The sequence below is a fragment of the Bacillus rossius genome, chromosome 3 (genome assembly GCF_032445375.1).
Source record: "Bacillus rossius redtenbacheri isolate Brsri chromosome 3, Brsri_v3, whole genome shotgun sequence".
NCBI lineage: Eukaryota > Metazoa > Arthropoda > Insecta > Phasmatodea > Bacillidae > Bacillus > Bacillus rossius.
In genome coordinates this window covers 64141156-64152918 of record NC_086332.1, presented here as the reverse complement: position 1 = coordinate 64152918, position 11763 = coordinate 64141156, and the positions used below count along the sequence as shown (strand labels likewise).

At 32.9% G+C, this 11763-nt stretch overlaps 1 protein-coding gene across 2 annotated transcripts; it reads left to right on the top strand.

Moving 5' to 3' along the window:
* Nucleotides 1-1135: 1135 nt before the first annotated feature.
* Nucleotides 1136-10269, top strand: LOC134530801 (small ribosomal subunit protein mS23). Of its 2 annotated transcripts, none has more exons than XM_063366011.1 (3): nt 1136-1297; nt 7684-7845; nt 9888-10269. In XM_063366011.1, exons 1-3 carry the CDS (start codon nt 1254-1256, stop codon nt 10180-10182), a joined length of 501 nt encoding a protein of 166 aa, XP_063222081.1. In that variant the 5' UTR covers nt 1136-1253; the 3' UTR covers nt 10183-10269. The 2 variants fall into 2 exon arrangements, with proteins under 2 accessions (XP_063222081.1, XP_063222082.1); XM_063366012.1 differs by having other exon boundaries at nt 1155-1297; nt 7684-7874; nt 9888-10040.
* The last annotated feature ends 1494 nt before the right edge of the window (nt 10270-11763 follow it).

Sequence of the window (11763 nt, the reverse complement as noted above, 5' to 3'; positions counted from 1 at the left end):
CAGACACGAGAGGCAGCGGTCACGGAAGTGAGCCGCCCCGCGCTAGTGGGAAGTCAGTCGGCAGCTGGACGCGAGCGACAGCGGACGTGTCTGCGACGTCGCTCCGGGATGGTGAGATTGGAACGGGCGCGGTGTCTTGCTGTAGTCCCAGACTTTGCCGAGCAGAAGGGATTTCAGTTTTTGCAGTCGCCTTGTCATTCAGTCGAGTTTGTCACCTTGTCATTCAGTCGCGTGTTTCATCTTGTCATTTTTCTCATGTGTGTGCTTTTCTGAAGTTTTGCGAGTCACAGAATATTTTTGTAAACTGGATATTCACCATCGCGTGTACTGTGCTTTACGTTTCCTCCCGGACATTGTGTTGTCCAGTCAGACAGTCATCTTATTGCACGAGTCATAGCGAATTCAAGTCTTTGCTGCGTGGGTAATACTCGTCACGGGCGGGACGTCCCGTATTTTGCAGTACAATATAAGTGCGCGGAACCAGGCATCGCCCTATAGAAATAGTCACAGGCGGAAACGCGGCAGCCCCATGTAAAGGGTTTATCTTACTGTGCATAAAGAACAAGGAAACTTTATTCGAGTTGTGTTAATTTTAATTCTGGAGATTAAGTCGCTTGGCCACGCGGCCTGAACCCCCCTCTACCGAACCCTGAGTAGCCGGCAAAATAGTATCATTTCAGGAACTAGTCGACCAGCCGACGACATTGTAGTTCGGCGGAGGGATATGCCACACCCGGCCGGATCCTTCCGCCGACATAGCACTTGTTACCTGGCGTTCACCCCATTGCACTTTCTACACTCCGGTGCGCACACGAGCGTGTTCGGTGCACACGCCTTCGCGAGACGTTGATGAGGCATAGCGGTCTATATGACATAGAGGAGCATTGGCGGTCGGTGTCAAATCTTTGTAGATTGTAAAAATTGTGTTCTGGTTATGAAACACTGTTTTAATACAAATACAAGGATGGTAAATTCATTTCGCGATGACAACAAGTTTTCAAAAGACGAGTGAAATAATGTCCCGAAATCGCCCATTATAATACACGGAAATCTGAATTTCGCGGGCGTTCTGCAGGACAAGCCACTAGGTTCGCTGCAGTCATGTGTCGTCAGCACTCGCCATGTTAAATGGCCTGAGTTTGCTATATTGTTCTTGTACAACACTGTTGTTCCCAACCTGTAATTTGTTTATTTCAGTGTGTGTTATTTTTATTTACATAAAAAGGCGAATAATCTAATAAAAATATAGTATAATGGCGTCGAGCAGGTTGGAGAAAATTGGAACAATTTTCTCCAGGTAAATTATATATGCATTATGATTTGGGCAGTCCGACTTATATTATTGTATTATGTTCATAGTTATAGTTTCAAACGTATCATCATCGCAATTTTAAGAAATGTATCGGTAGTTTACTATTTTAATGCTATGGTTAGGTTAGCCTTACTTAAAATTATGTTAATTCGTCCTAATATTTGGTTACGGTCGTTACAATTTTTAAATACCTTAAAAAGTGTGAATTTTTGGTTAAGTTAGAAACATTAATTATATTTATTATGTTCTGAATTCGTGTAATTAATGTAGCTGCCCTAACCTAATAACCTCTTTTTTTGTTGCAAGAATCAACACCACGTGTGAAAATGTTTAGTGCAGAAAAACATTAATAAAATCAAACAACTATCATTACTGCTATATATAAAAATAATATTTATACAACTCTTATTTACAAAATACTTACGACTACTTACATTTCAAACCACATGCAAAAACTTTTCACAAGTTGAATATTCAGTTTGAGTAATTAAATAATACAAGTACAGCTCTGTTGTTTTACAGAGCGAATGTTTAAAATATTTGTAAGTAATAACAAATGCCTTTTCGAATTTAATGTGCAGTTTTTCGGGTGTGCCCTTCTAGATTATTACTTTATATAATTGAAATGTTTTTCTTTTAGTTTTTAACACATTACTTTTCAACATTTCTGGACCTTGTTGGAAAATGTTTATTGTGCAAAATGGCACTGTAAAATAAAATTACCTAAGTAGTCTGTACCTTTGAAAGTTTTATTTATTTCATAGAAAGAAATTGGATTTGTGTGTATGTCTTGCAGTTTAAGGGGCCCTGCCTATTCAGGAGGGTTATTAGTGAGATGGGATGATGAGTATGATGCTGGCTGGTGCTTATAGCACGGTATCGCTTCTAAGCGTGAGGCTCTGAACTCGCGCACAATCCTCTTGTGCATAGGACAGTTATGAAATTTGAGTGGGATCCATAACATTGGATGACAGAGAAATGAAGGTATTGGTGTAGATCAAGCCCCTTGGGTGGTTTTAAGAATATTTACTTGGTGTTAAATTTTTAAAAATTATTCTGAAAATTATTACGCTGTTTTCACTCCTAAAAAACAGTTTTAAAAATAATCCCTTTCGGTACACCCTACAGATGTAGGTAGATTTTGTAGTAGGACCTATTTATTCTGGAAATATGTTGGAAACTTCTTTAAACTTCTGGAACATTTTAAAACACAATGAACATATTATATTTACTTATGTTCTTCATATTACAAAATGATCGATTAAATATTTTCTCATTTTCCATGCAGGAAAAATATTACGAATATTTTTAACTCAATGTATCCAGCATTGAATAACTTAAAGAAATGTCATATGATATGCCAATTAAGGTATATTATTTATTGTTTGGTCTTACAAACACTATTTTTCATCCCTTGCACTAATAACGTGGTAGTATAAAAATTGATTTGCACCAAGTTTTAAGATAATTTCAAAAAAATTTTATACTAAGAAGGTTTTGAATTTTTTAAAATTTCAACCCATCATTTTATGGTAATAATTTGTTTTATAAAAAATTGTTTTAGACAAATTTTTAGATGAAGTTTAGTATTCATACAATAAATTATAATGGATTTGATAGTATATCTATGTATTTAAAAAAGTAATGATTATTTTTTTTACTTTCAAACCTTGTTATTTCCACCCCTTGCAGTAAAGGTTGGGTAAACAATAATTTATTTTAACAATAATAGTCACTATTTAGACAGTTAAACAAAAATAAGAATGGATTCAATAGTATACCGGTAGCTAAGTTTAATTTATTTTCACATTTCAACCCCAGGATTTTTCAACCCCTTGCAATAATTGTTTGTATTATCAAAAATTGTTTTACAAAAGATTTAGATAAAAAATATAAGATTTACAAACAAGATGAACGGATATGATTTTGTACTTACTAAGGGAGTTATAAATGTTACTTTTACTTCCAACCCTTATTTTTTCCACCCCTTGCAGTTATGGTTGTTGGGATAAAAAATTATTTCTGAAGAAAGTTTTAAATAATATTTTTACGGTTTAAAAACTATTCAAACAGATTTAATAGTATTTTTTTAAAGGAGTATGAATTTTTTTGTTTTTCGACCCCTGTTATTTTCCATCCCTTGCAGTAATAGTTGGTCATATAAAAATAATTTTGTACATAAGTTGTAGGTAATATATTTAGATTTTACAATAAAAAGGAATGAATTAATAGTGTAAAAGGAATAGATTTTATGAATTTTTTTTTAAACCTTTTGCAGCAATGGTTTGTCTTATTAAAATTTGTTTCAGACAATAGTTTTAGATAAAAATTATAATATTTACCAACAATTTTAACAGACTTGATATATTACGTACTAAGGTAGGTATGAATTTTAAAAACACTACTCTTAATTTTTTTATTCCCTTGCAGCAATGGTTCTCAAATCAAAAATTGTTTCATACAAAAGTTTTAGATAAACATTATAAGTTTTACAAAATATCCTAACAAGTTCGATGTTGTGCCTACAAAGGGAGTTATAATTTTTTTTCTCCGCCAACCCTTGTTTATTTTACCTCATGCAGTAATGGTTCGTCGTATAAAAAATTATTTCAGACAAAAGGTGTAGACAATAAATTAAGATTTTACAATAAAACAGAACAGATTTAACAGTGTACATTGTTATGTAAATTATGAATTTTTGAAAAGTTTTACTCCTATATTTTTTTCAACTCTTTGCAGCAATCGCGCATCTTATTGCTTATCAAAAAAAAATTTCAGACAAAAGTTTTAGATAAAAATTATAAGATTTACAAACAATTTGAAAGGATTTGATAGTGTACCTACTAAGGAAGTAGTTAATTTTTTTAAATTATACCCCTTATTTTTTCAACCCTCTGCAACAATGGTTCGTCTAACCAAAAAATGGTTCAGACAAAAGTTTTAGATAAAAATTGTAAGATTAATACACAATTGGTACAAATTTGATGTGCCTACAAAGGGAGTTATGATTTTTTTTGTCCTCCAACCCTTATTTTTTACCCCTTGCAGTTATGGTTGGTTGTATCAAAAACATATTCAGACAAAATATGTTGGTATTACTCCTACGAGTTATAATACGTTCAAATTTATGTGATATTTTCCATATTATAAGAGTTACAGCAATTTTTATGTTGTTTTTTTTTTAAACCTTCCCCATCTCTATCTCCTTGGTTGGATATTGCCCATTAACGAACTCTACTGAGTTTTTCCACTTCTAGAGTTTATGTAACAGTTTGGAAGTGATGTGAAAAATTGTGAGTTATTGCAGCCACAAAATGGTGATATATATATGTGTGTGTGTGTGTGTGTGTGTGTATTTTAACTTTTGAGATTACAATCGTTTTGGGGTCTATCTATTAAATGAAAAACTATATAGAAAATTTCTGAAAGTCGCTAACGTTTTCAATTTCTTTGAAATCTATTTAAAACTAAACACGGAAACAAAACTACCTATCCACTTTCTTTATTCTTAAATGTTTTTAGTAAAAAGACCTCCCCCCCCCCCCCCCAATTGTTAATATTCTTACGTCGTTTCTCTCCTGGAAATTATTAGTAAAATTCCGAAATTACTTTTTTCAAACCCAAAAGGCGTTAGTTACTCAATCTACCCTGAAAACAGCGTCTGTAAATTGCTACTGGTTTCTGAGAAATCACAGTTTATAGCTTACGTTACAACACCTATGCATTGACGCAGCCGTTGCCATTTTTAAAATGTAATTACATATATATAGTGAATCACAGGATCTGCAAACCTAATATTCACAACAGGCCACATTTGTGCATGTTCAGTATAATATTGAAAATTTATTACATCATGTGATTGGTCGTTTAGACTAGGTTAGCTCCATTAAAAATATTTTAAAATATTCTGGACAGTTGGTTAGATTAGAAGAGCTACATTAATAATACTGTAAAATATTTTTAATGGTTGTTTAAGAATTTCAACCTAGTATAGCAACCAGTTTACACAATTCCATTCCGAGGTCTAAACTGTTTTGAAGTTCACTAAAGGTTACGGAAGTTCGCAGCTCGCACGAGTAATTTTAGCAGCGGGTAAAAACGTGCATAAAAGATGTTCGTATTGTCTTTCATGTATTTAAGTGACCAGGAAATTAGAGAATAGTTAAGCTACATTGAAAGTACTGTGAAATCGTGTGAAAGGTTGATTAGGTCAGGATAGCTGCATCTTAAATTATTAATTCATAAGCAACCATTAAAAATATTTTACACTTTTTAATGCAGCTATACTAACCTAATCAACCATAGACAATGTTTTAAAGTATTTTTAAGGTAGCTATCCTAACCTAATCAACCATTCTCATGATTTGACTAAGTTCTCCAAAACAAACACACAGACCCATATGGGAAAGCAAAAAATGGCGGTGGCCACGACAATGCACAGTTATTGTAATGTAAGCTATTAACTTTGATCTCTCAGAAACAAGTAGGAGTTTATCAAGGTTCTTTTCAGGGTAAATACAGGGTCACATCTATTTTCAAAAAAAGTATTTTCTGAATTTTATTTTTTATTTTCCGGGGAAAGCAGCGCTGCATGAATTTTACACAGCAGTTTTCCAGTTGTGTGGTTTCTTCTGAAGCTCTGCATACTGTATATGTGCCAAGGTAAGCGGGCCCCTTAAATGTTATAAGTTACATTCACATTATAGGATCATACTGTAATAACCATAAATAAAAATAATTAAAGTAGAGTTTGGGCCTCTTTTTGAGAAAGTAAATTATGAAAATGGGATTTTTGAGTATTAATTTTTTTAAATTTCTAACTGACTTGAAAGAAACTGGGGAAAGAGCAGTGTTACTGCTTTTCTGTATAAAAAAATCTTGTTTTCACTTCCGATGCCCCTTGATCAGCCCCAAAAATTGTGCTTTGAAATTCCCTGTGGATCATCAAAACTCTGTACTAAATAATGATCCTGTATACAGTAATGCTGTCTTATATGAGTTTCTGCTTCTGGGAAATAAGGCAAATTTTTTAACCAAAGTGTAAGTTTGTTATATCAATATCAAGTCAGTTACATAAATAATACGTAATTTTTAAAAATTAAATATGTATTTACTATTATTGTTGCAGCTGACCTTACATTAACAAACCTTTCACTTTGGCTATAATTTGCTTTATTTCTCAAGAGCCTCTGTTAGATAAGCTTCTCATTCAGATTAAATTTGTCATTTTCATCAATTAATTTTTGTTTGGATGCATACATTGAGTTGTTTGTTCCAACATGTTTTTGTTGGCCATGCTCAGAATACTGAATTTTTGTTTTTTCAGTACACCAATCCCTCACTTAGCACTTCTTCAAATTGTGTGATTTCAGTTAGCACAAAATCATCACAGGCAAAAAAAAAGGTTGGGCATGATGCCACGAAGTGTGCTTCAGCTTAGTAAACAACAGATGTACCATGGCATACAGTTAGTTATACGAGGGGGAAGATGCACGCGCAGGTCTACAAAAATCAGCTACTGGAAGTTCAGTTATGATTATAGAATGTAAAGGACAAAATGTTTTTACATCCGTGCATATGCCGCTGAGTCGTACCGTGTTGCCCGGCCACAGACCGGGCTGTGATGAACTTCAGTCTGGCCAGTGGCAGGGAACTTGCACGTACAAACACAAAGCAACTTCTGCCCATTCGTCTGCCGGTAATTGTATTTGTGCAAGCACCTGCAGTTGGAATCATATTGGAATCATGGCTTCCAAGTGAGTGCGTAATGCATCATATTCAAGTACCTATTTGAGACAAAACTATAAGTATTATGGCGTGCAGGATGTCATAAGGCCACACTTTTGTTGGCTGCACTTAAGTTTTAAACAAGTCAACTGTGCCCACAATCATACTAAATAAGGACTCTATTAAACATTTATATAAGCCTGATTTTGTTAGTTATATAAGCAGGAATATATTTGACATTAGATATCAGAACAGAAATGAACAGATGATTCACATGGAAAAGTTGTTAAATGGATGGTGCAGTGAAAAAAAATCACGGGCCTGCAGGATTGGTGTGAAACAAGCTGTAATATGTGAATAGGCACTTGAATTTTTAAAAAATTAAAATATAAATATCCGGATAGTAATATCGGTTATCGTTGAGTGTTATTCTACACATTTATGTTACGTAAAGAATATTTCCGTACACATTTTGGAACTCATTAAATAAATTAGCCTTGCTATTTATGGAAACTAATGCTTCAGAATATGCAGTTTCAAATAACACGAAAATATTTAAGAACGCATTAGTCGTGCTAAGTGAAGAATTTGTGTACCTACTCATGTTGATAGTGCAGATTGGGCACTTCACTGTTCTGTTTCAGGGTGACGGGACTCTTGCGGTCTGGGGCAATGAAGGAGGTGGATAAGCCCTTGTGGTACAACCTCTACAAAGCATTTCCACCCACATATGAGCCAAGATTCGACAGGCCAGCCCCAAACATACCCATCAGGAACATTTTGTACCCCGAGGATGAGATAAGAGTGTACGATCTTACATCATCTCACAACATTGGTTTGGCCTAAGTACTATGCTCTAACTTACGAGTCCCTTAAGTACCATTAAGTGTAGGAATAATTTTTATTTAGTTTACTTAATATTCATTTCAACAACAATTTATGTGACTTTGCAGTCAGGTAAAAAAAAAGTAAGCAAAATCATTGTAAGTTTATGAATTAGAGTAATACTTTCCTTTGCCTTAAGTGATGACTGTGCAAGCGATCTCTCTTTCTTCAATATAGGTCAGTACGCTGTTCAAGTTAGATGTTACGACTGATGTTTTATTGAACAATCAGATTTTTATAGCTAATTGTGAATAATAACTATATTTTGGCCGGTAATTGAACCTGTGACCTTTAGATCATCAGACAGGAACCCTAACCACCTGACCAAACAAACAAACAAATTTTGTGCAGTCTTAGAATAAATCTGTTTAATACTTGGACATAACTGCAATGGTTTATCTAGTTTGTTCTTTGAGTTTACTTGTATAGTACTTAGATTTATAAAATCATAGATCATGAAAAATTACTTCATTCTTTTCTAGTGATGGGATGAATGGAAGTGTCTGCTACCAATAAGATTGCTATTGAAATTTTTTTCTGTAGTTTTAGGTTTCATCCAAAATAGTATAGCTCTTAAAAACAAAAAGCAACAAATCAGTATTTGTATTTCTGTCTGAAATATTTATTATCTAATAACTAATAATAAAAAAAGCTACTGCAGATAATTAAAAGAAACCGTTTTCTATTATTATGTTGTGAAGTCTACTGTAAATTCCACAGTATAATACCTTAAGTCATTTGAAAAATAAATCTATTTGGTTTTGGAGTATTAGAGGTGTTAAGTATGAAAACCATCTCAGTCAAATGTGTTTAAAAAAAACAATCCTATGTTGGCTTTGAACCAACCCAGCTCAATCCTGTTGAAAAATGGATTCAAAAGTGCATTTTACATCAAATGCAGCTTAATCCAAGTTTTAATATAACTTTTTTTTTATTTAATCTCGGTGGTGAATAAGAAAAGTTACTTATAATGATTTGAAACTGTTTATTATGATACAATATTTTTTTAAAAATATTATAATTAAAATAATATTATACATGCTACATTTTTATTTCATTTATTACACTTTTATGAACATACTATAGAATAATCGGGTTACATATTTCAATTAGAAAATAATTTTTTAATGTTAGCAAACTGGAAACTAAAAATTAAAAAATATAATACATTTTTCTGAAGAAAAAAATTTAAAATTTACATTCAAACCAGTTTAATCCAAACAATATATTGAATTAATAAAATAAGGACTATACAAGCAAAAAAAATAAAAAAAATTATATTGGACCTCAGTTCTTTCAAACAACTCCTAACTAATACTGTATTTAAATAAAAATGCCTAGCTGAGATGTTTTTCACTTTTGTGAAATTTCTGAATATGGATTGAACTGGTTGCGATACAAAACACTTCATTACAACCATGAGGTAGATTTATTAAGTGAAGTATATAAAAAAATAACATTGACTCTGGGCTTTAAGATTATAACTTAATAACAATAGAAAATATTGAAAGCTGTTTGTAGATATTTATGTGAGTAAAGAAATGTAAAACATAAATTTTTTTCGTGATTCTCTTGTAGCTAAACAAGCAAGGCATGATCAGTTTAAAAATTTTAGTTTTGTCTATATTAATAATAATATTACTGTAAATATTTTATACTTTTGAATATCAAATATTGTTCGTTGTTATATAGATACCAAAAAAATCACAACAAACATGACCGAAAGCTTGAGAATTTTGTCATGAAACCGAAATACAACATGTTGACATTGGGTATGACTATTGTATAATTTTATTAGTTTTCATCACTGCAATACTATGATTTTAAGTTAATGAAACTTGATGGTGAGGGGCAAGTAGTTTTAAGCATTGTACTACTGTATTACTGTTATTAAAGTTCTTAATTTTCTCTAGACTGATATGTGCAATTATTGTTAAAAGAAAGTTTGCTTTTCTTTCTTCAGGAAATTTCACAAAACGCAGAAGAATTTGAAGGCAGTCAACCTAGCGGATCATGTTTCACAAACAACCACACAGAGGTTCATCAGTGTCTACAATAGGCTCAAGGAGGAAGGGAAGATTCCTGAAGAAAACCTTTTTGAAGAGTCTCTTGCAGTGTTTCAAACTGAGAGTCAGACGTTTGTGAGGAGCAGGGTTTCAACAGTCAGTCAAGAGAAACTCACTGAAGTCACGCAGGAACACGACAAGACTGACGTTCAAGGGAAACTGTCCGTAGATATCAAAGATATTTTCAAGTAACTAAACTTTTAATACATTGTGTTGTGTAAATAATTATGCAGTTTTGTTTGTATTATGTTTGTTGAAGATTACAGTTTTACTTTTCAATTTTTGTTTTTTATAACTTTATTCTGGTCATATTGAGACACACACACTCAACATTGCAGTTCAAACTGGCGAGAATTGGCCTATAGTATGGAATCAACCCAGCATATGCGTGGAGTGATTTTGAAAATCGATGGAATCCTGGAATCAGGATTACCAAAAAGGATTCGAGCCAGGGTCTTTTGGAATGTGCCACCTCAGTCCAACTTCCTGTCTTGGAGCTGTACGTCTTGAAATGATTAATTTTATCATTTTTATAAATTTTGATTTTAGTGTAATTCATTTCACTTGGCCAACTCAGTTAATTTCACAAGAATTGATCACTTACAAGCAAGGGTTGTACACAGGGGGTGAAATTGGGGGAGGATGGTATATCTTCCCCCCTACTCGCAAAGTCCTAAAAAAATTATCTTTCCCACCAACAAAAGAAAATTTGAAAGCAAACAGCGGGCAAAAAAGTTCATGATCTCATAAGTAGAGTGTGATTTTGTATATGCTTTTCATACCAGGGTGTGACTCTCTGCCCCGTGCATGCTCAAAGCAGTTGAGTGTGGTCAATGGACAGATGCTTGTCATCCTTTGGTCAGGATTGCACGTGTATATGTGTTTACACTTATTTGCCTTAGTTTGTTTTGTGTACTAGATCCTAATTTTAAAAGCTGTAATAAATTATATCAAAATTTTCAGAAACTAGAATTTCAGTTCCCTTTATCATATCCAACTTTGTCATTTACTCATATTTATTAAGTCTGTATTCCTTGGGAAACCCTATTCTTGGTGATTGGTTATATTAACTAAAAGACAATAATCTATGGCCTTAGTCATCCTATGGTTTGAAAGGCCTCAACCAAGAGCTAGATTAGGGTTTAGAGTTTTAGAAACCTGTTAAGTACTCTTAATCCTGTTTTCATAAATACGCATACTCCTCTCACTACCTACCTAAGTTAATAAGCATATGATAGAAATATGCTCGAAGAGAACTATATTGAATATCAAATTTAATATACGATAACTGTAAATGAATCGCTTATTTATGGAAAGGCATAAGTCAATTCACTAAAAGTTGTGGGAATATGCAAAAAACTATATCATATCTGTTATAAGTTTCATACATCAAAATTAATATTTTTTTACTACTCTGTACCTAAATGTCACTACATTGACAAGTGCATGCTTTGCAAGTGTTTCATTACCTGCGAGAAAAAAATTGTTAAATATCACAGACTTAGGCCCTTTTATAACTTAACCTTGCAAGTCAACAAAACTTATGTAATAAAATATTCCAATCGAAATACAATGATGTAATTCAACCTAGATATAGTTCAGTAAACGTGTACACCATATTATTGAACACTTTACGCCATTTTCACTGACCTTATAATGCATAACATCACAGGCATACCCTCTTTAAACAACACCACAAAAGTTATGTACTAAAGCATCATTTCACTTTAAACAACAGTGATGTAAGACTACACATTGTTTTGAAAACATGTA

What these genes read in the sequence shown, in the direction of transcription:
- LOC134530801 (XM_063366011.1), top strand. Translation starts at nt 1,254, where the DNA reads ATGGCGTCGAGCAGGTTGGAGAAAATTGGAACAATTTTCTCCAG. An exon ending in ATTGGAACAATTTTCTCCAG is followed by an intron (nt 1,298 to 7,683) that starts GTAAATTATATA and finishes GTTCTGTTTCAG; the next exon opens with GGTGACGGGACTCTTGCGGT. An exon ending in CCCGAGGATGAGATAAGAGT is followed by an intron (nt 7,846 to 9,887) that starts GTACGATCTTAC and finishes TTCTTTCTTCAG; the next exon opens with GAAATTTCACAAAACGCAGA.